Source organism: Patella vulgata, chromosome 8 (genome assembly GCF_932274485.2).
Source record: "Patella vulgata chromosome 8, xgPatVulg1.2, whole genome shotgun sequence".
Taxonomy (NCBI): domain Eukaryota; kingdom Metazoa; phylum Mollusca; class Gastropoda; family Patellidae; genus Patella; species Patella vulgata.
This window is the reverse complement of record NC_065886.2, coordinates 1,267,578-1,294,606: the sequence shown is the minus strand read 5'-3', so window position 1 is coordinate 1,294,606 and position 27,029 is coordinate 1,267,578. Positions and strand designations below refer to the sequence as shown.

The window sequence follows — 27,029 nt, the reverse complement described above, 5'->3', positions numbered from 1 at the left end:
GGACGTAATAGAACATGTACTAGACTAGACCCATTGCTGTAATAGTTAGAACATGTACTAGACCAGTTCCTGTCATAGATGGAACATGTACTAGACCAGTTCCTGTCATAGTTGGAACATGTACTAGACCCGTTCCTGTAATAGTTGGAACATGTACTAGACCAGTTCCTGTCATAGATGGAACATGTACTAGACCAGTTCCTGTCATAGTTGGAACATGTACTAGACCCGTTCCTGTAATAGTTGGAACATGTACTAGACCAGTTCCTGTCATAGATGGAACATGTACTAGACCAGTTCCTGTCATAGTTGGAACATGTACTAGACCCGTTCCTGTAATAGTTGGAACATGTACTAGACCAGTTCCTGTCATAGATGAAACATGTACTAGACCAGTTCCTGCCATAGTTAGAACATGTACTAGACCAGTTCCTATAATAGTCTGTATAAAAAGAGCATGTGACAAATATGCTTGCCTTCGATGCCACCCAATGTGAAAGCGTACGTAAAACCCCACGAACAAACGAACGATGACATAAGGAATAATGTTAAAACAAGTTAAATTATTTTTTTCTTCTTCGAGTAAACAAATCAATATAACTTGTACTACAAGTAAACAACTGGATTGGCGAGACTTTTCACCATGACAATAGATGGCGGTAGAAAATGTATCTGTTGATTGATTTATTGATTGAAGATAATTATTTTCTATTCGACATTCTTTTATATTTAGCACACTACCCATTTCATATAGACTATATTATGTAGGGCCGTCTTTCTGCGCTGATTAATATCATGCGTTATTTTCTATTGGACATTGTTTTATATTTAGCACACTACCCATTTCATATAGACTATATTATGTAGGGCCTACCTCTTCACTGATTAATACCATGCGTTACATCTTTTATATCTATTTCATAAGGCCAACTTCAGGTGTGTTCAAAGGTCACGAGGTGTAAACAGGGTTAGCGCTAATCCCAATCTTAACCCTAACCCTCGACCTACCCCTAACGTTTATCTAAACCTAATCTACAATCTCGCCAAAAATCACGTACCCTTACTTTATTTACATCTCAGCGACCTTGACAAAAATAGAGCTGGCCTTAACAAATAGATCTAGCCCTAATATAAGTCCGTCAAACACGCTTACCTTTCTAACTCTAATTTGTTGTTAACATGCTGATCTAGATGATTTGAAGGGCCACATGCCATTTTTATAGGTGGTAGAACAGGCAACTGGTTAAATTCTCCACTTAATTTATATTTCCGATACATCTTTAGTATCTAATATATCCACATCCACTTGACACGAGTTCAGCCATGTTTGTTTATATCGGTCGTTATGGTCTATATTGACTGTTAACATTAACCTTATTTCCTCTATTCATACGACTGGTATTCATTGTATCTCGCTATAGTAAAAACATCCATTCATCTAAACCCTACATTCCTATCGTGTGTATTAAACAGACTCGTGCTCTACTTCCTTATACGGATGGTATTCATTGAATCTCGCTATAGTAAAGTAATTCATTCATACAAACTGTACATTCCTATCGTGTGTATTAAATAGACTCGTGTTCTATCTGCTTATACTAAGTGTGTTCTGTGCTTTATTTTTTTATTATTTTATCAGAAGAAACAGTCCCTTCATATTAGAATAATAAAAACTAATTACTATAAATGATACTGACCTTGATACAGGTATAAATAACACTGACCTTGATACAGGTATAAATAACACTGACCTTGATACAGGTAAAAATATAGATAGTCACTGTGGTATAATAACGATATCACTTTAAACCAAAACACCGCATCATTAAATGCAAGTAGGGTGGGGGGGGGGTGGCGGATGTGCGCGTTTGATTACAAGGTCTCCCATTGAGTCAAGCGGCGTGGTTTCGAATCCCCGCCTGTCCATCCTCGTGGGGGTTCTTCGAGTACTCCTATTTCCTCTCACTGGTAAAGACCCATACGCGCCAGCGAATTATTGAAATGAAATTGAACCATATGTTAGTCCTGAAATGACCTAGTTTGTGTCGCGTGCACGTTAAACACCATTTCTCTTCGCTCCTTCTGTATGTAAGTAATTCTCCTCTATCATATTTTAAATTATAACAATATAATTATCAATAATTCTATCCTTGTCAGTTGGACAACTTTATAAAATATAGTGTAGATATAGAAGAACTTACCCTAACAACCTGTTAACCAACATTTCTTCTTTCTCTTGTCTACGCTCGGTCAAAGGAATCTATAGGCTGTGATGAAAACACGATGTCGCTTGTACACGTCGGCGTTCACATAAAAGAATCCTTAACAGTGTGAATTCAATAGCTGTCTGGGCAACATTTGCCCCATAATATTGTGTATCGTGTTTACGATTCTTCATTGTTAACAACGTTTTATGTAGCGATTGTGATGACCTATAATAACGGAACTTTTTAGCTTAGTTTTATATAATGCTTGCGCTGTCATTTTAATAACTCCATATTTCTTAAATTTCCGTGATTATATGTATAGTTCATTTTTTATTTTTTTATTTAACAAAATGTTATAGCGTCGCGGAGCCGTAATTTTTACTGGAATGCAGGCGCTTAATAAATTTATTATATTATTATTATTATTATTATTATCCCAGTTGGTGCAGAAAACCCAATTTCATTCATTAGTAGTATTTATCTTCCCCTTCATTCATTCATCAGTAGTAATTCTAACCCTATTCATTCATTCATTCATTAGCAGTAGGGGATGGCCGAATGGTTAGCACCTGCGCGCTATGTCATAAGGTCTGTCATTGGGTCAACTGGTGAGGTTTCGATTCCCCGGTTAAACATGACAAGGAGTAGGGTCGCCTGCCCAACCTCGTGGCTTTTCTCCGGGTCCCCCTGTTTCCTCCCACTGCTCAAGACCCCAACGCACACTCGAATTATTGAAATAAAAAATTTGAACCATGTGTTAGTCCCTAAATGACCTAGTTTGTGCCGAGTGGACGTTAAACCCCATTTCTCTCTCTCTCTTTAGTAGTAATTCTCTCCCCATTCATTTCAAAATTATAGTCCTTCGCATTTCTTTTCCTATAAAATTGTTTTCATCTAAACGTTATATTCCTGCCATCGATAATGCTGTAGCGCAGGTAGGTAGCCTAATGTTTTGTTTGTATTTGTATGTTGTCTCTAATAGTCTAATGGGGTGTTAAGATACAATCAAATTTTATCTGATCTTATATATTCCTGCCATTGCTTTTTCTATAAAATTGTTTTCAAAAATACCGATGATCTTTATCTTTATAACCACTTGATCGGATAAACCATTAAAGGGCGACAGCGATCTCGCGTGAATAGATTGTGAGATTTATGTGCGTGATTTACCTAATTAGTGTCTGTTTACCTACTCAAAACACGACAAAGCCTGACAGAAAACAAATTTGCATTAAAAAATAAGGGAGAGGAAATGGAAATAACAGACGAATACATAAAATCAATTGTTGGTCTATACAACGTATAGTCGTTCGGATGGGACGACAAACCGAGGTCCTGTGTACACATAAAAGAGTAGGCCATTGCGCCGCTGTCCGGTTAAAATTTTCCTCATAGCACACCGTATGGTGTATGCTCGGTTTCATTAACTTAGTTGGAGCAGAACAGTAGGATGTTAATCACCATGGTTACGCCATGGTTTCCCTTTGTCAGTGTTGCAGGACGGGGAGTCTGATATGGACGTCCCGTGTATACATTGGTGTACACGTTAAAGATCCTTTGGCAGTTGAAATTCGATATAAGAATAGGCCATAGTGCCGCTGCGCGGGCAAACTTTCCGTCATAACAAACCATATGACGTATGCCCGTCTTCAGCAGCCCAGTCGGAGCTGAACAGTAGGACGTTAAACCCCATTTCATTGCATTTACACCATCATGTTGAACATACGAGGAGTTATTTCCCTTTATTTATTAATCGATAGCACCATTGGTTTCGTTGCATCTCTGTCCACTCGCGGGCCTGTAGCTAGCGGGGGAGCCGCAATACAAAGCCATATTACTTTCTGAAAATAATTAAATGTGACTTTATTCCAAGATAGTGTACAATAAATAGCTTTACTATTAACTAATAAATTGTTGCAAAATACGCCCACATTAAGCAAGTGATGAACAGAGAACAAGCTAACAAAAGCCATTTTCCTTACAGTCAGGGCCCATAATCCAGGATGATACGGTCCGACATGTACAATATCTAAAGGAACCAAGATCTTTGGGGTGTAAATATAAACATATAATGGAAGTTTCATCAAAGTCGGATCAAAATTGTAACCTCTAGAGGGTCAACGACCTTGGTATTACATACTTTTACACTATTTGCGCACGAGAACCGGCAGTTTCGTTTCGATTTTTCAAATCGGATAACAATTGTGACTCCTACAGTGCCCGCAAGCTAAACATGTGATTTCTCGCACAATTAAGGGCCATAACCCATGACGTTACATTCCGATACATGCCAATATCGAAGGGAACCAAGGTCATTGGTAAATAGAGCTATATTTCAAGTTTCGTCAAAATCGGACACAAATTGTGACATGGACTGAGGATCAATTTCGGATAAATAAATGGTGAACATTATTCCTTAGTGTTTCTAGAACTGACAACTGTGATATATTTATTTCAAAACAATAATATAGATAGATAATTGCTGATTCATCTGAGACTAAAGTGATTATTTGGGTGATAATAAGTTTAAGCTATATTAGGTGTTAACATGAATATACATGACATTTGTTTGAACCCAATGTGGGGTGCACAGACAACACGTACTTGGGTGAACTGACTATGCATTGACCACGATTAGGTGCGAGATACGCACCAACCACTTTGAGTCCCCCGCCCGTTTAAAGTTATTGATAGTGTCACATGAACTTGTTAATGATACCGTCGTTCATTACATTCCATAATAGCCTTATATTATATACCAATTGAGTATTTATTTTTAAAATAAATTAATTGGATTTCACAAAAATTATTTATATCCGTCACTTAATCACATATGCATCCATATTTACCAACAATAAATAAATATGTCAATTAGTATCATTACGATGCATACATATTCGTATCAACAATAAACAAATATATACACATATCATCTCTTTCTATCTTGTATGACAACTAATACGTCAATTCTTACAACTTCTTCGTTTCGCTAAAATCATAACATTCGTCCTCTATATGAACAATATGGTACGTGAGTTACGATACGGTGCTTACACGATCACTTCCAATCAACAATCAATCGGTTACCTATCATAGATTAGATATCAATTGGTTTCCCTAGCAACAACAACATATACGTTTACAAATAGAAATTTTATCTTCATGTGGTGGAATTTGTTTTCCAGCAAAAGCCAGAAATACTTGTTCTAAAGTTGTCTGATGAACAGAATAATCCTCTACGGAATATTCACTCTTTGATTCTTCCATCACATCAAATACACCTGCTAAAGGTGTGTTATTATCCGGAATCTGGAAATGAGCGTAACCTTGGTGATCATCAAACACAATGGCTGATGGGAAATTACTTTTAATGAACTGCACCAATGGCTCAATTGGTGACGTCACTCCATCATCTTCATTGGTTTTCATTCTACAGATCAAGGTGTAGCCCTGACCGAATTTATTCTTTAAATGTTGTGGACTTCCTAAACATTTGAAACTTCCATTAACCATGATGGCTACTCTTGTACACAGAGCATCACATTCCTCCATGCTATAAGATAAACAAAATAACTGAATCAGATTTCCATAAATATCTATGACCGGGAAAGGAGAATATATACCTGTCCGTATTTCACAGGTAACTATTATAAATTGATGTGTTGGTGTATTGTCATAATTACAACATGCTAGGTTGATAATTACAACATGCTAGGTTGATAATTACAACATGCTAGGTTGATAATTACAACATGCTAGATTGATTATTACAACGTGCTAGATTGATTATTACAACATGATAGGTTGATAATTACAACGTGCTAGGTTGATAATTACAACATGCTAGGTTGATAATTACAACATGCTAGATTGATTATTACAACGTGCTAGATTGATTATTACAACATGATAGGTTGATAATTACAACGTGCTAGGTTGATAATTACAACATGATAGGTTGATAATTACAACATGATAGGTTGATAATTACAACATGATAGGTTGATAATTACAACGTGCTAGGTTGATAATTACAACGTGCTAGGTTGATAATTACAACATGCTAGGTTGATTATTACAACGTGCTAGGTTGATTATTACAACGTGCTAGATTGATTATTACAACATGATAGGTTGATAATTACAACGTGCTAGGTTGATAATTACAACGTGCTAGGTTGATAATTACAACGTGCTAGGTTGATAATTACAACATGCTAGGTTGATTATTACAACGTGCTAGATTGATTATTACAACATGATAGGTTGATAATTACAACGTGCTAGGTTGATAATTACAACGTGCTAGGTTGATAATTACAACATGATAGGTTGATAATTACAACATGCTAGGTTGATAATTACAACACTTATGATTATAATAAATTCTTAATGCTAGTACGTGCTTGTGTGAAGTGAGTATTAGTACGTACCTGTGTAAAGTGGGTAACAGTACGTACCTATGTGAAGTGAGTAACATTACGTACCTGTGTGAGTAACAGTACGTACCTGTGTGAAGTGAGTAACAGCACGTACCTGTGTGAAGTGAGTATCAATGTTTTCCCACTAGCTCGAACCTTAGATAAAACATTCCACAGTTGCCGTCTGGCCTTGGGATCAACACCAGTTGAAGGTTCATCCAGTAAAATAAACCCCGGATCACCAATTAAAGCTATAGCTGTACTTAGTTTACGTTTATTACCACCACTGTAATTAAAATAAGTCACGTGATATAAATCCAATACATGTGTTCATTATCACTACTGTTAAACAGGCAATAAGTTTATTGTAGGTCTTTCTTTAGGCCTTAAATGTTATATAAATTATTAATAAGACATTTATTAACCATTTTGCGGTTGATGCTGTTGCCGTAAAAATGGAAAATCGAGACTATGTTTATTATCGTAACAACGGTAACTAGACCCAGAGTAAAGTAATTTGACTGAAATGTTCAACATATTCCCGTTTCATGATCTATTTTTTTAACACAACCCCAACATGTGCATCCCTTACCTGTATGTCTGTGTTAATTTGTTTACTCACCTGTATACTTGTGTTAATTTATTGGCATATTTCTTTAACATCAATATATCAATTAAACTATAAACCACGCCCTTTAGTTGGTTTTCTGGTATCCCTTTTAGTCTTCCATACATATATAATGTCTCTACTCCAGTCATCTGATCTATCAGAGCATCAAATTGTGGACAGTAGCCCATATTCTCTTGTACCTATATATTATTAAACAAGTTTCAATAACTCGTGGTTAGACATTGGTTAAACGGCCAGACTTTACCATTATTTTCTTGTATTAAATAATTTGAAACGTTTCAAGATCTAAACTAGAAACATTGTGAGCTCTTACACATGCATGTTATGTTTGTCAGACCTTACAGATTTGGGCAGATGCACGAAGGGCGGTATACAAATAGGAGCTTCTATACAGAATATGTTCGGTTACGTTTTCATAAAATAACTTCACCTTTTGAATACTGGATTTTATGTCGTTTGAGTTCAAATACGCGTTGCCACTGGTAACCATTACATCACCAGTCAACATTTTAAAAGTTGTTGTTTTACCAGCGCCATTTTGTCCCAGGAGACCAAAGCATTCTTTATCCGGTATACCAACACTAATATGATCCACGGCCACAAAATTCCCATATCTTTTATACAGATCATTCAATATGAAGGAATCCGTAGGTCGATCCATGTCCATATTTTGAACACGATTAGCCTCGCTTGTTACGTCACTGTCAGTTTGTTGTCCACCATAATATGTGTAGGCTGGATTTACAATAGATTCTGCGTGCTGTTGATTGGGTCTAATATAGTACCAAATCCTTTGAGGTATACGACCTTCGATACACAAAGTAATGGAGAAATATAATACAGATTGAACGGCCATCATGAGAATATATAATCCAATACCGGGTCGATTTAGGGACAGGTAATTACTTTCGTATTTTTTACAAAAGTCGTGGCAACCCTCTGAAAAGTAAAACCATTATACAAATTACCAAATTAATTGAAAATGAAATGAAATGAAATGAAATGAACTGGAGGTTTAGCGTCCTACTGTTCTGCTCAGAACTGGACTAATGAAGACGGGTATACGCCATACAGTGTGCCATGCCATGAGGGAAATTTTGCCTACTCTAATATCGAATTCCAACTGTCAATGGATCTTTTATGTGCACGCCAATGTGTATACGGGACCTCGGTGTTTCGTCCCATCCGAACGACTAGACAGCTGTCCTTGGCAGGCTCTCAAATTAATTGACATTGTTCAGGCAGAAGGAGGACTCTGAAAATGTCTGTCTCGGCCTGTCTAGCTAATAATGAATTTATGAAGGATACGAAATCCGTGGTAATTCGATTTGTTCTCGTATCAAGATGGCGGTGTGAAATAAGAAAGCCCATGTTACCTTTAAAGTAGCTAAGTCTCTAACTCAATATCATCCAAAGTATTACACATTGAAAACACGAATTATTTTGTTGTTTTATTACCTTTCATTGTGGTACGAATTTAAGGCAATACACGGGTTAGGTCACTCGCGTACCCAACCCCAATAACTTACAGCACTTATACAGTTTCTGGATTAACCATTTTAAGCCAATAAGGGCGTGTTTATCGGGGGCACCATTGCTAGATGTATCATAGCATAATGCCAGGATTAAAGTTCTGTTCCAATGCGGAATATCGGTTCATTTTTCAGTGAGTCGGATATTTAAATAAGATACTGATCTTACCTGGACAACAGGAGCTATACATCTGTGTTTTATCACATGGATTTTCAGAGCAATAATCTAAATTGTTGTAATTCGTGACGATGTTTAACAATGATAATCCGAGATTGTGGTGGGGTAACAACATTGAAAATAGAACATCAAGAGTCTGTGCCGTCTCTCGTTGATCAGGTCGTAAACTTAAAATATATACGGTCATTATTGACAGTGCCCCTGTAAAAGAAACAATCGTTTATATTATATTGTTTGTTTTACATGTATGACTACGGTTAAATGAATTAAATCTCTCTGATCAGCATCTTTGGGTCAAGAGTTGAACACAGACAATGTTATATCTGTGGATATTTATTTTTTACCTAGCTAAATGTCATAAAAGGAATAGAGGATCTACACTCTCTATAACCAGAGATCATAAAAGGAATAGGCCAGGGGTCCTACACTGTCAAAAGGAGGTGTTGGCTGGTATCGATTGTGTATTCAACTGTATGATGCCTAACCACTTTCTAAACACAATAAACAATATTTTATAATAATGACCACTTATACGATTTAATGACAACAATTGTTATTACTAAAAGGTCCAGGTTCATAAGTCAACAGTGACAGCTTACCAGTGTAAAAGGGGAAACATAAAATGAATAATTACCAGAAAAAATGCTGAATATAATAATGGCTGCCATTCCACCAGGTGGCGTTTTAAACATAAATTGTAACGTGTATATAAATGGTATCACAGCCAGGCCATACATGAACAGAACCAGAAATACGTAGGATAGATTTGATCCAGAATTAAATTCAACGTTTCCATAACTGGCAAAAGCTATAATAATAAGCAGAGATGGCATCATGTAATTAATAAAATCCCACGTGATGTTAGCCAACCAATAAACGACTGGTCCCACACCACTGACTTTCTGTAGATGTTTAGCGCCAACTTGTCTTTCTTTAATAAGGAATACTGATAAACTACTGGCTAGAAAACACATCCCAAACATCATACAGAATCCAATGAGAAACCCGTTAGTAACAGAATCACTACCATAATCATAATTATTGGAAGTTGGTTGAGGCAAGGGGTGATTCCGAGTTGTTATGGAAACAGTATCGTCTGAAGACACCACTTTAGCTAAGGCATTCATCATAAATGAAACAGCAATCCCAGGCGAATGATATGGTTTCCCATTATAAAAACCTCTAATTGATGTTGTTTTTGTATTAACTGAAACAAAATCGGCTCCTATTACCATCCTACTCGTATACACGTCTGTTTTTAACTGTTTGGCCATATCCAGGAAATACTTTGTGAAGTTTTGGGCTTGTTGATGTGTTACATGTTCGGTTGCCTCCCCTGCTGAAAACAGTCCCGAATATTTGTTACTCAATTCATCGGTTACATTTGAACTGGCCGACTCGCCATAAGCAGTAATAGAACTACTAAATGGTTTTAAGTCCAATGTTAAAGATGGTTGTTGACCCTGTTCTGTATAATAATTCGGGGTATCAATTGATACAGCTAGCGCTAGAATGGTAAATAAAACGGGAATCAGGAACTGGAATACAGTGACTAGTTTGTTTCTCCAGGTATGGATAGCTTTCTTTATAAACATGCCATAAAACCTGTGCAGCTCAAGTTGTATTCCTGTAACTTTTCTTAAACCCTGATTAAAAGCTGAAAAGTAACAAAAATTAGATTCATTAATAACCTATGGAGACTATATAAAGATGGGTACCCGAACGACACAGTGGTCAGTCAAGCTCTATCCGTAGCCAGTATACCCAACTAGCAACGACACAGTGGTCAATCAAGCTCTATCTGTAACCAGTATACCCAGCTAGCAACGACACAGTGGTCAGTCAAGCTCTATCTGTAGCCAGTATACCCAACTGGCGGTCAGTCAAGCTCTATCTGTAACCAGTATACCCAACTAGGAACGACACAGCATGTATCTGTGGTCAGTCAAGCTCTATCTGTAACCAGTATACCCAGCTAGGAACGACACAGCATGTATCTGTGGTCAGTCAAGCTCTATCTGTAACCAGTATACCCAACTAGGAACGACAAAGCATGTATCTGGGCGATAGAAAGTCCCTGATGTAACAAGACTTCTCAGTATCCTCAATAGACATCATTATGATTATAAGAAATGCTGTGCGTGGCTAATAACCAATTTTTGCTGTACTTTGTTGTGACGTGGTCATGATAATATATTGAAAACCATCGTTTATTACCATTTTAGGCGATCGCACTTTCTAGAATCATCATTTGGAAACTTCTAGAAACCACGGAAACTTCTGGAATTAGTGTTTAGAAATAATTGGAAAGTTATGGCGGGTTCTAGAAAAGGGTGGATGGTTATAGGAAAGGATGGAGGGTTCTACAAAAGGGCGAAGCGTTTTGGTAAGTTGTGGAAAATTTGTTCCAGAAAGTTCTAAATTTTCCTAAAACTATGTAAGCCGGACCAAGATCAGACCAATCCAAGGACAGAACTTTCGTAGCTCTTGGTACATAACTCATCGTTTGTCGTAAGTTTTGATGAATCTTCAAGATCCTGTGTAATTTTGAATTACTACGGCAACTGTTTACAAGCCATAGTATTGAGGCTATATATATGGTCATGTGGTCCTAGTGGAATTGGAGCCTGTAGTCGGGAGGTCTTATCTTTTAAACAACATGTAAATTATAATATGCCAAACTTAACCCCAATGTCAAAATAAATATTACATTTGTAAGAACCGCATATGCATCTCGTGATAAAAGATATCATAGGGTGGTAAAATAAAATATATTTACCAAGAATATCTTCTTCAACGTCAATATTATTTGATGACGATGTTTCTGGTAATTCATTGTTGGTGTATCTTAGATTTTGAAACCTGTAGAGTCTAGCATTATCATCTTCATCATTGTCAGCCACATCATCAACCTCATTTCCTACCCTTAAAACCGAAATACAAACATATAGCAAAATGTTTCAGCTAGAAATGTCATAAGTTTTATATTCATGAACACATGCTGATTTTACCCTGTTGTCAAATTCGCCCAAAGAACGTTTTAGTTTTATGACTGGTTACGGTCAACTTTATCAAATCGTATTTTATCAATCCACATACGTACTTGAGAAAAACTTCCTCCATAGTGGTGGCAGTGGTGCCAAAACTATTAATACCCAACTCGTCTTTCTTTATCTCGATGTCTTTAAAGAGAGGAGAGAATTTAGGAGAAGCTTCATTGGGTAAAAGGTAGGATATCTCAGCACTAATCTCACTCTCCAGGGTAGCTGATGGGATGTGACTCTGGACAAGTTGCGTCACCACACTAACATCACATGTTTCTGATTTCACCATGATTAAATGATAACCACTTCCTACAAAAAAGATATTACGAGATAAGTAATTTATAAAAATCACAGGACTTAGTCTTTAGCTAAAGCTTAATTACCTAACATCTGTTTAATCGTCCCTTGTAATTTGTATTGGTGTCCCTCAAGGTTAAGTATAAGATCCAGGAGTATTCCAGCTCTTGTTTCATAAATAGCCAGCATACACTCGACATTAACCAGCCTATTGAGATTCTGGTATATAGTACTCATACATGTATATCTCCTTTTCAACAATTCGATTGAAAAAAAACAACCTAACCCTAACCCATACTCCTTATCAACATACAAACCCTGGATATAGCCTATAATTTACAGAGATTACTTAAAGGTTACCGGAAAAGCTTCAATTTTTTTTTTAAATAATGCAAGTAATTATGTCAACATATCCTTTCCGTAAGTATAACACGAACCCGAATGTCAATATTACCTGCAACAGGTAAATTTCAACGTTAGTAATTTTCGCCGTTCTCCGTGAGTATTCGTAACTTTCCGTCAATAAGCTATCCGTGACGTCATTTTAGTCCTTCCGCTCATATTCTAGTCTATCTTACTATGAAGCTTTTCCGGCGACCGTTAATGTTGTCTTAATGTTCTGTTTTATATCGGACATTAATATCTTTCACATTAACGGGGCTTACCGTAAAGCTGTTTCAGGAAATGGGATCCTCCACAGCAATGAACTCTTCCATCCGCCATTATGGCGATTCTGTCTCCTAGCAGATCAGCCTCGTCCATAAAATGAGTTGTAAGCAGAATCGTTCTTGAAGATCGGTTTCTTTGTAGAATGTCCCAAGTTTGTCTTCTTGCTGCCGGGTCCATTCCTGATGTAGGTTCGTCCAAAATAACAGTCTGTTGTTAACAAAAAGGAATAGTATATATTTTAGATGACTATCTAGGGATAGTATATATTTTAGATGAAAGGACTATTTAGAAACATTCAACAATATTAAGTGGACCTTTTAAATGGGGAAACATCTTATTTGAAAATAAAGTCCAAAATGATATTTTGTATAAAACAGATATATTTAGGATGATAAAAAACAATGATTTAGTTTATTTTTAAAAAAAACAAGTTAGCTAACCTTCAGAATAGGGAAACAAATCCAACTGAAATTGGTTCTTTCAATTAAACAAAAGTGTTTCAATTAAATTTAACTATTACCTGTGATCCACCAATTAAAGCAATGCCAAGTGATAATTTTCTCTTCTGTCCACCAGACAGGTTCTGGGATCGAGTATTTCGTTTCGGTTCTAATCCAATTTCTTGAATTGTAGTCTGTATCTCTTGTTTTACCATAGTTCGATTACCTCCCTTTAGCTGAAACGAAAGTAGTTTAGTGAAGTTTGGAATAAAACAAGAGAGCGAGAGAAATGGGGTTTAACGTCCAGTCGACACAAACTAGGTCATTTTGGGACTAACATATGGTTCAAGTTTATTTCAATAATTCGCTTGCGCATATGGTTCTTTAGCAGTGGGAGGAAACCGGAGGACCCAGAGAAACCCCAGGAGGTTGGACGAATAAAACAAACAGCAAGGTAATCTGAGAGTGTTTAACCTATCAACTATCAAATACTCTATCCTGTAAATGTTTATCTACATCAGGTGTGATCAGATGTAGATCTACTATATGATGGACAGTATGTAATAGATATCTTACCAATAGGAAGAATTCTAGATGTTCATCTACTGTTAGGGTATCAAAGAGTATATTATGTTGTGGACATAATCCCAGGCTTTCTCTAACACCATCTATATCAGTTGTTATATCATGACCGTTTACAGTCGCTTTACCTGATGTCGGTGGAATAAATCCTGAAAACAAATTGTACAATTACAGGTAAAACTCTTGACAACACTACTATGTTTTTGGGTCGCCTTACCTGATGTTGGTGGAATAAAACCTGAAAACAAAATGTACAATTACAGGTAAAACTCTTGACCACACTACTAAGTTTTTGGGTCGTAGCCTAGGTGATCTCGCAAATAGTGTTGGCCAATTCTAGTCTCTGTGAAGGCCTTTAACTGTTTTCCACATTTTCGTCTGGTTGAACGCATTCTACCACAAATGATCCAACACGTGGCAACCTCTTCCTCAAAAGCATGTTTGAGATTCACTTTAAAAATATTGTGATACACAAACTGGAAGTAGCATGCGAGTGGGCATACAGCTGTTCGCCTTACATATCAACGTAACCAATCCTTCCACCTCATGAACATTCATCAAACCCTGGCAGAAATATAATATAAACCTTTATCGCCAACAAAAATGGCAAGAATGTCGGGGACATTTCATATTTGTGCTAACTAGATGTAGGTATTGAATGGTGTCATGGTGCCAAATAGCAGATTTTGTGTTCCACTATCCACAAAGTAATCTAAACCTGAAAACAAAGTTTTTAAAACACAATCTAGAGATTATGACAGATCACTAATTCTAATTTCACTGAATTTAATACTCTGGACTATACAATACAACATACCAGTTAACATTGACATGGTTGTAGTTTTACCAGCGCCATTATGACCTAATAACACAGTTATCTGCCCTTGATACACGTTCAGATTCATATTATCAACAGCTATATTCTTCTTTCCACCTCTAGATTTAAACTCCTAAAATTCATATAATTAATTTATTTAGTATCTTACACTAATCTGGGTATTAATTGATTTCTTTAAGGTGAATTTAGAATTTATTAGCATATCGATGGTTTTATTTTAATTTTCATTCCATATTCTTTAGTTTATTTTGATATCGGTTGTATTCATCACTGAGAATTGTGCATTAGATATAGAGTATGACTGTTTGGTCTACTGTGAATTGGATAGATTAGAAGTATAAGAAGTCAATTGATTCTTATTCTTCAATTACTAGAAACCTAAGTCAACAGCAGTTTTAAATTATTTTTTTTAATATTAAAATAAGAAAGTACCTTTGTAAGGTCGGATATCACTATCCCAGCCTGACATCCAGTTGGTTCTTTCTCAAAGAATTTTGAGTCTTTCGGCGTTTGCTTATTTTTATTGTAGTATACAGGGCTTGTTCCACACCAGTAACTTCTCTAAAATATATTCAAGTTGGTAAATAGTAATATATATCTCCAAACAACCCAAACAATTATTTTATAAACGTAGTTGAGTTTGAGGTCAAGGACTTTTTTTTATCAGTCTTCGTTAGTCTTCGTTAGTCTTTGTTAGTCTAGTCAAAAATAAAAGACGGAACTAAACGCCTGTTCCTAGTCATACGCACAGACATAGTAATAAATTGAACTTACCGTAAAAGGAAAATACAATGGCCTTGGGACTCCATGTTTTCCAGGATGAACATTTTCAATATACCACATTATTGTGAGGTAAATAGCACTGTCACCTAGCAACATCAACATGGCGTCTAACATGCAATAATTGTCCTGGAAATATGCTGGAGAAGCTATGTTGCTCCACTGAACACCTTCACCTATAAACAACACATATCACCTTACATGGATACATAAATTAATCAATCCGACCTGTTATTTCTAAGAATGCATCACTAGTCCTACTGTTTCCATGACAACGATCAGAAGGTCATAGGGACAATGTGGAATTTTAATTTAAAGACTTTCGATAAATATATAATATAAGGGGTTTCGGTTGAAAATTCTAAAATAAATCTGACCCATCGAGGTGTTGGAAATCGGAGAACGGTGCCTTGTTTTTATCGTCTGGCGGAAGCCGCTCCAAATAGCCATAAATGGCTGTGATACACGGCAGACACTTAAGACTAACTTCAACAGCATTTTGTTTAAAGATACATTATGGGAGATTAGATAAAGAGTTGACTGTTCTCGCTATCATAGTTAAGAAATAGATAAAGTAAATAGAATATGTTGAAACTTGCAGTAACATTGTTCCATTCGGAACCGAGAAATTAGCTTTTGAATTTTAAGCCTAGCCTCGATCGATATTACTAAAGTCGGTACGATAAAAAAAACATAGTACAGCAGATCAGATTCAAATCCAGTGAAAATCCGACACATAAGATGATATCGAAAGTAGATTATGGTTTGGATAAGTTAATTAATGTCTAATTAATAGTTTATATAACATTTCAAGCCTAGAGAAAGACCTGAAATAGGCAGATTTAGCTCTTGCATAATGTATATTTAAGTGACAAATAAATCGATGGAAAATTTGGTGATGACATAAAGCTTGTAAGCCGTTCCGGTAAGGTTCGTAAATGTCCCGGTATGAAGGGGGGGGGGGCAATGAAAAAAGAAGATTACCTATCTGTTCGTAAAATCCAATGATATATCCTCCAATCCCCATAGCTGTGTTCGACAAAATACTTGCACCAAGTTTTTCACTTCGGCTCATACTCTTGTACTTTACAAAGATAACAAAAAATGGCACAAAGGACAAGAAGTATAAAATTCCAGTAACAGAAGCTCCAAGATTTGCTGAAAAACATTACATAAAATATGAGAATTAAAGCAGATATAATTTTCATTTCAATTTGAATTTCAAACTAGAGTATCCTGTTGATAACACTCAATATACAGTGGACTCTGACATGGCACGGGATCAAAACAATATGCCTGATTCCACAGCATGTCGAAAAGCTCCATTGCCTCAATACCGGAAGTATTATACCGGAAGTATTATTGTGGCTTTGAATACCCGGAGTTTTATTATAATGCACCCTCGAATACCCAGAACTCAAAATATTATAACACTTTCTGTACATACAAATTATAATTACACCTTCGTAATCAATTTAACCATTGTTTCGTGGTTATTTGGTTAATTAGTTGTTGGATTTATTACTCTTTAAGCCATCGCCTGTTGGGAGCAGTACTTGGTGGTAAGCATATTTATTTGAAAAGATTGAGAATCCACTTACCTCTATCAAAGAAAACGCTGACTAGAAAACAAAATGATATAATAGAAGTAACATAACACAACAGAAACACAAAGATGACCGACATATCTGAATGGGCTAGAACACGACTCTTTCCCTCTATTGGTATTAACATAACCATCGTATAAAATACCACAGCTACAAATAGGTATATAAACACTGTCAAAAACCACGCCGTCCAATTCGCTGAACTTGTCAGGCCCATCATTTTCATCGATTCCTAGAATGAAAAGAGATTATTCTAAAACAAAATAGACTTCTGTTGGAGCAACGAGAGATCTTTAAGTAGAAGAACTTGGGTGGTTTATTGCAGCTGATCAGATCATATTGGCAACAATGTATATATCTTTGTGTAAGCGAATTAACAAATGTTTTAGGTGTTTTGTTTCAACTGACGGCTATTGTTCAAGGAAGAATACTCAACACCTGTGCGGCATTCGCCAACATTCAGCGATGATTATACTAAATTCAATCGCTGGTTTCACGCCATGTAAATTAAATAGAGACGCCTATGCTTAGGAAATTGAATCGAAGAGTTCATAACAAGTAAAGTAAATAAACGAGACAAAGAAACTACTAGGTCCATGACAAGTAAAGCAAATCTATGATGTAATGTGAATATTTCCTGGGTCCCATTCTCTGGAATTGTATTTTCTCATATAACATAATAATAACATAAAACCGACAAATATATATTTTTAAAACTGTACCTTCAAATTATTCTCCTTTTCATAGATGATATTTTTAGCTGTGATGAAGACACTAACGATAAAACTAAAACACAGTATTAGAGGAAACATGAACTGAACAGACGATATGGTTTGATCGTTTTCATATGCCGGATAAGGCATCTGTTGGATGGAATAGTCATAATCTGTTAAATTAGATGTTGGTACCCAGTATTTGATAATCTCGGCATCCAAATATCTTTGATAATGCACAAATCTTTCTCTGATATATTCTGAAAGGAAATAACAGACATTTATGACAGATATTGTAACTGTGGGTTAATCAATTCGCAAACCTTTCTCAAAACAATATAAAAAGCTATTGACAAGCCTAAAACTGCATAACTTCCCGATAGCCATGTTGACAACACAATATACAAGATATCCAATTGGAAGTGTCTTGATCAGAATTCTGATATTATGTCAGTAGTGCTGCCATAGAACCCATTCAACACAAGCGATAATTTATCATTGCTATTACGTTAATACATTACTACATAAATGATAGTTCTGGTTTATCATTGCTATTATATTATTACATTATCAAATAAATGATAGTTTTGGTTTATCATTGCTATTATATTATTACATTATCACATAAGTGATAGCTCTGGTTTATCATTGCTATTATATTATTAGGGATATTATTAATTAGGGTCCAGAGAATACTTACTCTATATTATTCTGGTTTATATTATTAGGGCTATTATTATTATTATTTGATTATGGTCCAGGGAATACTTACTCTTTTTTCCATAGGAATACTAGATTCTGGTATTTTATTATTAATGTTTTCATATGAATTATAGATCCTTATTTTCAGATAGATGATGGATATAATAATTATATTACAAATTCTGTATCTGAACCACAAACTAGTTTATTGTTAATGGTGTATTCCCGTTATATTTAATCCTATTATAGTCCACTGTGAAGTGATATAAATATAATCCAAACACACCCGACGTATTCCCTAAAAAAGTGCCTTTATGATATTACCTATTCTATATCTGGTGAATAACGAACTAGAAAACTAGAACCACAAGTTAACTTCTATAACCACACGTTAACTTCTAGAACTACAAGTTTAACTTCTAGAACCCCACGTTTAACCTCTAGAACCACAAGTTAACTTCTAGAACTACAAGTTAACTTCAAGTTGCTTTAATTATAGTTGTTTTATGATATTATGCGCGGATGGTAAAGATAATAATTAAACAATATATTTTCGATATGTGAAAATCAATCCTTGATTCTAAAGAACAATTGAACAACTTATATGTTATATGTTAAAAGATAAGAGAACATGGTAAAGAGGACATCTGGAGTTAAAAGTTAAGATTACATATAGAAAACACAACATGGTAAACAGGACATCACGCCCCGAGTTCACAAAGCATTTTCAGACTCATCTTTCAATTACTGTTTATGAGAAATATCTCTGGTCCAAAAACACAAAAAAATTGCATATAGTTTCTTATTGATGTATGTATACATTAAAACAACAAAAATTTTATAAAGGGCTATAATAAGGCGAACAATTTTGAGTAAATTCTTAACTTAAGTCTGAGAATGTTTTGTGAACTCGGAGAGTGGAGTTAAAAATCTTGCGTCAGTTTTGAATTTGTTGATATTCCATGTGTAATGTCATGTAAATATATTTGACAACATAGGTATAAATCCTGTTATATTCAGTGGATGATTAAATAATTAATGATATGTTTAATAATCTACCTACCATCATTCGTACTATAAGATCCATCCTGCATTCCAAAAACAGGAAAATTAGAACCTGTATTCCAATCGTTATTAGATTTAGGCCTTAAAGCATATTGTACGTTTCTGGGTAGAGTCTTAGTTTCTGTAGTTATGTTGTCAAACACGAACGCCATTTCTAAATAGTCCGAGTTATTTGTGGCATATTTCAATAAGTCAGCCTCACTAATAAATCCAGTAGCATTGTCTAAAAATAAAAACATGAAAATAATATTACACCATGGCTAGTGGAGTTATAGCATAAACACACTTAACACCATGAGTTTTAATATATTTATTACATAATATTTAGATTCACCATGTTCGTCTGATTTGCTTGGATAAGGAAAGCCTCACAAGCAGAACTAGTCCATGGTTTAAAATATTGCTATTTTCTATTTCACCATATATAACGTTTATCTAGAATTAATTATAACCAGAAATATGCAAGTCTGATAAATTACTCTTTACTAACTGATATATTTTATATACAATTCAAAAATCGGAGAAAGGGTTCCAATATCAAACCAAATAACGTATATATATAGAGAGAGAGAAATGGGGTTTAACGTCCACTCGACACAAACTAGGTCATTTCGGGACTAACATATGGTTTAATTTTATTTACATAATTCGCTTGCGCGTAGGGGTCTTTAGCAGTGGGAGGAAACCGGAGGACCCGGAGAAAACCCACGAGGTTGGACAGGCGACCCTACTCCTTGCCACGTACAACCGGGGATTCGAAACCACGCCAGTCGACTCAATGACAGACTTTATGATACAGCGCGCGCACGCTAACCATTCAGCCATCCACCCCCCAAATAACGTATATAAATAAACATTATATAATAAAAAAAAAAATCAACCAGTGACACTTTACAGTTCTTGGTAGAAATTTAATATTATACAAGACTTTTTTTTTCTTTTTCTCTCCTACCAAGTCATTTACGTCTACTTTTCTTTATTTTAAACTAGCAACAACTATACAAAGATCACAAATTAAATATTTAAAATGAGTAATGATGATCACACATTAGATATTTAAAATGAGTAATGATGATCACACATTAAATATTTAAAGTGAGTAATGATGATTATAAATTAAGAGTATATAATTAATAATTTGACTTTATTCTATAATGTTCATTCATATACTTTAAAGTCAATGGATATTTATTGTAAATGAATTAATTTGAAGATTTATCACACATTTAGAGAAAACAAAATAGGAAGAATATTTAGGTAGACGATTAGATGACAATTCCTTAGAACTCATATTCAGTTAAAATAATAATATTTGTAAACATACATGTTCTATATCCCACCCCACCCCACCCCCACTATTGTCCTCATGGTAGGAGCAGTCAAGAACGCGTTAGGGTTCGAAGTGTTCAATTGCGCGAGCTCGGGTGTTCATCTAACTTGACCCCGAGGATCGAAGGTCGATAACTCACTTACACACTGGATTCTTTGTTTTTGTAAGAAGATGAATGAGTGAATGAAAATGGACGGATACGAGAGAGACGAAAATCAGAGGCCCTTTATCACACAAAATAATTTGACCAATTCGGCTATAACAGGTATCAATATATTATTTTGACTGTCACGTATTGTCGTTTACTCAGCAGATTGAGGGGGTGGGCATAACCTGAATATAGCTAGTGTAAACCTGTTTATTTACGATACATACAAATCAGATCATTCCAATGTCAGGTTTTTTAAATACAACTTTAAGGAATTTGGATTGGTATATGGATAAATGTATTTTAAGCCTATTTGCTGATTTCCGGTTTTCGGCACTTTTTATACGTCAACATGTCGTATATTTATGTCGCTCCCGTCCGGTGTCCACGCCCTGGAGGCTGAACAATTATGGTCATGAGACGAAGAATCCTATTGATTTTCAATGATTTCCGATAATGACTTCCAGATTTGTGGCCCTTGATATTTAATGTTTTGAGTACTCAACGTCGGTATAGGGCAGAATTAGAAGCCAAACAAGTATGACAATTACTCAATGGGTTGTTATTCGTACTTATATTTTAATGTGTTGTAAATGTTTTCCTTACCGACAAGGGAGGTTCGATGGCCGAATGGTTAGCGCGTGCGCGTTGTATCATAACGTCTGTCATTGAGTCAACTGGCGTTAGTCCCTAAATTACCTCTTTTGTGTCGAGTGGACATTAAACCCCATTCCTCTCTCCTTCCCCACAAAAGAAAAAATATGCGACACCCTTATTGACTGCCCGGACGACTTAGCTGCTGTGGGCGTATGTTTCGATGTCTGGCAACCTATCTTTAAAATCCACAACAGGCCAATGAATAATATAATAATTATTTGGTGTGAATGGGGTATGCTGCATTGACTGGAATACGTTTTACATTCACGATTTGTCAGCCACAGAACAAAATAACCATGTGCGAAAAAAATAGCATGTGCGATGATGTAGGAAAGGTATTTTACAAGATTACAAATTATCTAAAACATGGTCAAACAGAAATTTATCCCAGTTCGCTAGGTTTTGTGTATTTATTCCTTATACTATTGGATGCGTTTTCTAGCTAATGATACTATTTCACAATCTACACTGAAAAAATATTTATTTATTGTTTTAATTGCATGTATTTATATTTTGTAACTAACACGGTGTTTCCTGTTTTTTATAATACAGTGCACGCACGAAAATGCATGGTCTGTTTTGACAATCACCGGGTTAGTATGTTGGGGTGTTCATCTATATGAACACCTACGTTTCCTCAAATGATCACCTGTGCACGTGCTAAAACAACACATTACAGGTTGATCGGTAACTTGAACACCCGAGTCAGAACAAAGGGTCCATTGTTAGGATGACCCACCATAAATAAATATCTCCATATATCTCGACAATTACGCCACAATACTTATATATATGCCAAGCCTCAAATCAGTTCCACACAATTATAGTCACTAAATAAACGATCATGTTGTACTTAATAAGCTATGGCCATTAATCACGTATAAATAATAGACTGAAAACTGGTTCCAAGAGTCGTCCATAACATCCAGACACTTTTGAGTAAAAGATAGGTTACGTGCCCTTGTTTTGAAATTAGTCTCGCTTAACCAGTCTATCGACCATTCTACGTCTGATTGACAGGTCGGGATAATCAAGACTACTTTTTTACGAAACATAACAGAAAGCTAGAACAAGAAATTGAATTTAGAAATAAGCACGTTAGGTAGCTCAACAATCGTTTTAAGAAGCTTGTAAAAGTAAAATGAAACTACTGCTAGTATCATGTTCTTGCCTAACCTGAGTGTTTCAGAGATATTATTTGTACTAAACCAAAAGATGCCGCTCTTAACGGTACAGTTAATGATAAAGCGATTTAAAAAATGAAACGAACGTAATTTCTAAATCTGCTGTAATAACCAAGAAGCTTAATTTTACTGCTATTCAAAATCGTCAACAATAAATTTTTTACGGCTGTAATAGTTGATAGATTTGTAGAGAATTGCACGTGCCATGGCTATTTATAGTATCTTACTGTCAGAAAGTTGGTCTCGGCACGGCGAATGTGCACGCTTCAGTGGTAGTCTCGAACTATCAGCGGTGGACTGTATTTCTGTGAGTACATGGGCCACCCTACCATTGTGTAAAATCATATATTTGATTCGTTCATGAGTAAATTATGAATGAAGGTAAGTGGATAATTCACGATACTCGTTAACTCATGACATGTAAACTTATCTCATATATTTAATCAAAGTTTAAGTTTTATTACCCTTGAATCAGAGTGCAATAGGGGAAAACAAAGATATTTACAATATATAAAAATAATACAGAGCAATATTCGTATGTACAAATATATATCCAATTATTAACATAGATGAACAATAATAATAATGATACAGTCTAATCCTATGTTTATTTAAGTTTCCACACCTCTCCACCACAACAGGGTCATCCACAATTAGTTTTTAAACTTGAAAAAGCCAGGTGCTTTGTTTATTTGGTGCAATGTCTATTTTCTGTAATGTCCGCAGGTTTATCTTGCAGATTTTTGTTTTGCGTGTAGTGCGGTCCTCCTGCACTCACTATTAAAGAGGCTATAGACCCATTTGAGCGTGCTGTTTCGGGTGTAATTTTATCAGATGGATAAAAACCCTTTACAAGACTTATTAATAAACAATGTATTTAATACACCTTATTTTCATGTATTTTTTAACAATAATATTCTGTAGTTATGTTCATAGTACAATGTATTTAGTACACCTTATTTTCATGTATTTTTTAACAATAATATTCTGTAGTTATGTTCATAGGTTGATAAAATTAAGAAGATAGATAATCAATATTTACATAAACACAAAATTATTTTAAACAGAATAGAAAAACCTATCTTGGGGTATGTAAAGGACGCGAGCAAAGTTGTAGGCTCATTACACGAAAAGTTTAAATTTAACAAAACTCCCTTGGAAGATATAAATAATTATTTTTACAAAATATAAAATAATGAGCTTCTTAACGTTACTTGAAAATATAGTTAAATGACAACAAAATCTAGTAGATCAAAAGCTATTGAAACGTGGGAACACATTTTAGATATAGAGTTAAGCGATGTAGATGTAGAAAATACATTTCAAACAATAAACAATTTATGACTGAGTGGCTTTGTATACAATATACAATATCCCCATAAGATTACATTCATAAAAGTAAATAACACACTATATATGTACCTAGTCTAATATAGAAAGTGTGGAAAATCAGTATAAAACTATCTTAGATCGCAGTGATAGAAATATCAATATAACAATAAATATCAAGCATCTTGATCTAACCAACAAATCTTATTATATAAATAATACTCTTCATTAATTATATAGCTATTTTAACTAAGTTCTATATACCCATTCCCCATTGATGGATTTACATTTAATATTACCTATCTTTTCAAAGGTGTGTGTACTGTAGAACCATTGGAAGTCAGACGTTTATATGGAAATGCATATTATTTAAATATAAGGGTAGTTGGATGGCAGGATAATTAGCGCGTGTGTGCTGCATCATAAGGTCTACCATTGAGTCAACTGACGTGGTTTCTATTTCCTGGTTGGACGTGGCAAGGAGTAGGGTTGCCTATCCAACCTTGTGGGTTTTCTCCGGGTCCCCCGGTTTCCTCCCACTGCTAAAGACCCCTACGCGCAAGCGAATTATTGAAATAAAATTGAACAATATGTTCGTCCCGAAATAACCTATTTTGTGTCGAGTGGGCGTTAACCCTCCCCCTCTCTCTCTCTCTCTCTCTCGCTCTCTCTCTCTCTCTCTCTCTCTCTTAAAAAATTGAGTTATAATTGATTGGGTGTTCCTTTGTAGATACAATATGGCAAACATGATTATAAAATTCGTATACAAACTGATTTTGCTTACAGATTAAAACAATAAATATGGAATATCAACTACTAGATTATGGTACCATCGTCGAAACACAGAATTTATTTTTTTAACTGTTTTAATGTTCAATTACTAATGGCAATCAAAGAAATTTATATTTGCATTATTTTTGGAAACAATGCTTACACGCTAAAAACAAAAGCTGTATATGAAATATCATTTATACGGTGGCTGATAAGGGACATGAAAAATGATATAATTTGTTTTTTTATAATTTTCACCCAAGTCAATTTTAATTTTCACCCAAGTCAATTTTAATATAATTTGTTTTTTATAATTTTCACCCAAGTCAATTTTAATATAATTTGTTTTTTATAATTTTCACCCAAGTCAATTTTAATTTTCACCCAAGTCAATTTTAATATAATTTGTTTTTTATAATTTTCACCCAAGTCAATTTTAATATAATTTGTTTTTTTATAATTTCCACCCAAGTCAGTTTTAATATAATATGATATTTATAATTTTCACCCAAGAATTTTCACCCAGCCTCGTTTCCATTGTAATGTATTATGTGTACACACTAGCTGAATGATTCGGCCAAATCGTTCGGCCGAATCAAACAGGTTTGATATATTCGGCCGAATTATATTCGCCTGGTGTGTCCACTTCGCCGAAGCATTCGGCCGAATATAGAATTCATTAGCCAATCACCACTCATATCGAGAAGTCACGTGATAGATTGAAACCATAGATGCCGCCATGTTTAATCATGTGACGTGAATGGTGATGCAATCGACAGGTTGAATCGGGCGAAGCATTCGGCTAGTGTGTCCACCCATTCGGCCGAATAAAATTCGGCGCCGATTGATTCGGCCGAATAAAATTCGGCGCCGATTGATTCGGCCGAACGATTCGGCTGATGTGTCCACTGCTTTATATGGTTCTCATACTGTAATTAGCAGATTGCAATGTATTATGTTTTACCTTATATCAAATAGATATTTTTATACACCCACATTTTCATATGGATGTAGGCCTATATTGTAGTCACCCCTGTCCGTCCGGACGTCCATCCATAATTTGTTTGTGGACACTATACAGGTTTTGACGAGACCTGAAATATAGGTTTATCCCCAAAAGATTTGGTTCCTTTCGATATTGGCATGTATCGGATTGAAACTTCATGAATTATGGCCCCTGATTGTACGAAAAGTCACTTTTTTTTAGCGTGTGTACACTCTAGAGGTCACAATTATCATCTGGTTTCTTTCGAAAAATCTCGTTTTTAGCTTGTGGTCCCTCTAGAGATCACAATTTGTATCCGATTTAAAAAAAAAACGTTTGAATATATCACCGTTACGCCCTAATGATGATTGAGTTCTCACATTAAAGAGAGAGTACCTGTTAAAAAGCAAGGAATTAAGAAAATGGTAGTACTTACATTTTCTGGAACCTTTTACATCATCGTTAGTAAGGGTTGTAATAAAATTGTGCATAATATCATCGACTATTGGGGTTTTTGGTGCGTAATAGAATAGCAATCCACCAAACCAATTTTCATGTATTGTAAGATCAACAGCTTCGTATACTTTAGGAGGATATATTTTATTATCCGGTACCGTCAGACGGATTAGAACCAGTATGGTGACAAGAAGAAGGGGAGATAACACCTCCACAACCGACGCACAGATTTTCCTTCTTTGTATTAAAGAATTCTTCCATAACAAAATACCAACTTGTCTGAAAAACTTCATCATTTTCGATCACTTGTATTTCCTCATAACCTGAACTAAATATACGGTTTCGTTATAAATAAGATGTTGTTTAATATCGAATCACACCGGTATTACATGTATTCAACTATATATAGCAATATTCTATCTTATCGCCTGTATGAGCAATTACCCATAGAATCAGCCTACAA

General features: G+C 35.2%; 1 protein-coding gene across 1 annotated transcript; it reads right to left on the bottom strand.

Annotated features, from left to right (window-relative positions):
- Positions 1-4,047: 4,047 nt before the first annotated feature.
- LOC126829318 (phospholipid-transporting ATPase ABCA3) lies at positions 4,048-27,029 on the bottom strand. Its single transcript, XM_050559103.2, has 19 exons — positions 26,547-27,029; positions 19,705-19,929; positions 17,949-18,199; positions 17,221-17,458; positions 16,604-16,777; positions 15,614-15,795; positions 15,272-15,400; positions 14,819-14,951; positions 13,996-14,150; positions 13,500-13,655; positions 12,976-13,186; positions 12,073-12,322; positions 11,749-11,894; positions 9,604-10,626; positions 8,961-9,170; positions 7,690-8,198; positions 7,251-7,438; positions 6,744-6,914; positions 4,048-5,760 (listed from the first exon to the last, which is right to left on the bottom strand). Exons 1-19 carry the CDS (start codon positions 26,860-26,862, stop codon positions 5,325-5,327), a joined length of 5,103 nt encoding a protein of 1,700 aa, XP_050415060.2. The 5' UTR covers positions 26,863-27,029; the 3' UTR covers positions 4,048-5,324.

Coding starts and splice junctions, on each gene's coding strand:
- LOC126829318 (XM_050559103.2), bottom strand. CDS start 26,862: ATGATGAAGTTTTTCAGACAAGTTGGTATTTTGTTATGGAAGAATTCT. Junction 13,656..13,995: donor ATCTAGAATTCTTCCTATTG/GTAAGATATCTA, acceptor CTTTCGTTTCAG/CTAAAGGGAGGTAATCGAAC. Junction 10,627..11,748: donor CGTTGAAGAAGATATTCTTG/GTAAATATATTT, acceptor GTTACTTTTCAG/CTTTTAATCAGGGTTTAAGA.